The sequence below is a fragment of the Mus caroli genome, chromosome 9, assembly GCF_900094665.2.
Source record: "Mus caroli chromosome 9, CAROLI_EIJ_v1.1, whole genome shotgun sequence".
Lineage (NCBI taxonomy): Eukaryota > Metazoa > Chordata > Mammalia > Rodentia > Muridae > Mus > Mus caroli.
This window is the reverse complement of record NC_034578.1, coordinates 84852724-84854954: the sequence shown is the minus strand read 5'-3', so window position 1 is coordinate 84854954 and position 2231 is coordinate 84852724. Positions and strand designations below refer to the sequence as shown.

Sequence of the window (2231 nt, the reverse complement as noted above, 5' to 3'; positions counted from 1 at the left end):
TGATCAACTTAGACTTGACCTTAGTACAAGGAGATAGGAATGGATCGATTCGCATTCTTCTACATGTTAACAACCAGTTGTGCCAGCACCATTTGTTGAGTAAGATTTCTTCTGTAGGAGTTTCTACTAAACATAGTTTGTATGTTCATTTCGCATAGTGAAATTTAAATGAATTGTTACCTTTCTGTTACTCAGCAATAACTTGTACAATTGGATTGTTTAAATAGTTGCTGAAGGCCCGTACGTAGATGTTGTGAAGCTGCAAACGATGAGGTGTCTTTTTGAAGCATACGAGCACGTCCTTTCCCTGTTGGAGAGCGTGTTCACCCCCATGTTCTGCCACAGTGATGAGGTGAGCCGGGCTTCTTCTTCACTTCTTCAGAGTGGCTCGGACAGTGTTGGGGCCGAGATCTAAGTAGCAAAATAAATGTAAAAAAGCAAGATTAAGTAAGATAAAGTAGTGTATTTCAATGTCAGGTACTGGGTTTGTTAATCCTAATTTGTCTTGTTGTTTTGAAGTATTTTAGGCAACTTTTAAGAGGTGCAGAATCGCCCACACGCAATTCCAAATTCAACAGGTGAGCAGTTTACCTCTGGGTGTGTACTGGTTTTAACCTGCTGTTGCTATTTTCTGATGGCATTGTAGTCTTTTTCATTGTTTGCCTAAATAAAACCCACCCGCTAGATGACTGTAAGTCAAAGGCTCCAGCTTCAGCGCTGGAAAGCTCTCTCTGCCTTTTTAAGGGCACCCGGTATCTTTTGTATACCTTTTCATAGTTTTAAAATATAAAAAAGGCAGGTTGGACATATAGATACTAATACAGCCACTTAAAGTATGTTTTTCTCTGTATTTACTTAACTTTAATGTTAGCAGTCACACTTAAGAGGCCTCTTCTCTGATACCTAATCATTAGAAGAGTTTGCTAACCTCCTTTAATTGGAAATTTAGAGTATCCAGTTTGCTGTTAAATGGCTTAAAGCATTTAAAGACGATTTTATTTTTTTGGTTTGTTTACGTTTTATTTACTTGTACTTTAAAAGTAAATGTTTACTGCATATAGCTAAGTCTGACCCACTTTATTGTGTATTCAAAGTACAACTCCTTAGGAATATATTTTTTAGCTTCAAGATTTCTTTAAGGGCTGGTGAGATGGCTCAGTGGGTAAGAGCACCCGACTGCTCTTCCAAAGGTCCGAAGTTCAAATCCCAGCAACCACATGGTGGCTCACAACCACCCGTAATGAGATCTGATGCCCTCTTCTGGTGTGTCTGAAGACAGCTACAGTGTACTTACATATAATAAATAAATAAATAAATCTTTAAAAAAAAAAGATTTCTTTAAAAAGTTGTGTTTGTTTGTTTGGGATTGAGTCAAGGGCATCTGCGTATTAGGCAAGCAATATTACTACTGACGTCCTTAATGGCCCCCCGCCCCCGCCCAACATTCTGTTGTATGTATGAGACAAGAGCTTACTGTGCAGCCTAGGCTAGACTCAAACTACACAAGTGCTAGGATACATCCTAGGCACAGGCATGAGGCACCATGCCTGGGAAAACACTCATTTTACCTCAGGCTAAAATGTGCTAAGCCTCATGAATGAGTGCGCCTAACATGGACACAGTTCTGTACTGAAGATCTGACCTTCTCTGGTTAGTTTAGTCTCTCTGTTTGTGCTGTGCCACATGGCACATCTAAGGGAAAGAACATGCTGAATGATTTCCCAGCATACTGTTTTCAAAGACATTCATAATCTAGATCACAAATACCCAAACAGCTGTGTGCTGTTTTTTTCCCTGTATCGTGTTATTGATAAGGATTCCTTCACACTTGTATAACTTTGAAGCTTTTAAATTTGATTTTGAATTATAAAGTGAAACCTATTTAATATCTGGGCTTTCTCTCTCCTCCTCTCCTCGTATAACCTCACATATNTGATATTGCAGAGGTAGCCTAAGTTTGGATGATTTCCGGTAAGTCTTGAGCATGTGATTTTTTTTTNCCCAGCATGAATTGTCTGTTTTAATCTAGAGAGTTCACCTCAGGCAACCTAGGTGCAACTAAAANGGAAAAATATGAATGCCTTTATATGAATTATTTAGGATAAATTTTTAAAGTGAATTTCTATTTTGGATTTAGAAACACCCCCTCCCTGCAACCCCCCTGATTTCTCTCTGTAACCCTGGCTGTCCTGAAACTTGTTCTCTAAACCAGGCTGGCCTTGAGTTCAGAG

At 39.0% G+C, this 2231-nt stretch overlaps 1 protein-coding gene across 1 annotated transcript in view; it reads left to right on the top strand.

Moving 5' to 3' along the window:
• The window catches only part of Snx14 (sorting nexin 14), a 73024-nt gene that overhangs the window by 36502 nt on the left and 34291 nt on the right, over positions 1–2231 (top strand). The window contains exons 11-13 of the mRNA XM_029481970.1: positions 226–352; positions 520–578; positions 1945–1971. Of these exons, the coding sequence (XP_029337830.1) occupies positions 226–352; positions 520–578; positions 1945–1971 (213 nt within the window). The remainder of the gene's footprint in view (positions 1–225; positions 353–519; positions 579–1944; positions 1972–2231) is intronic.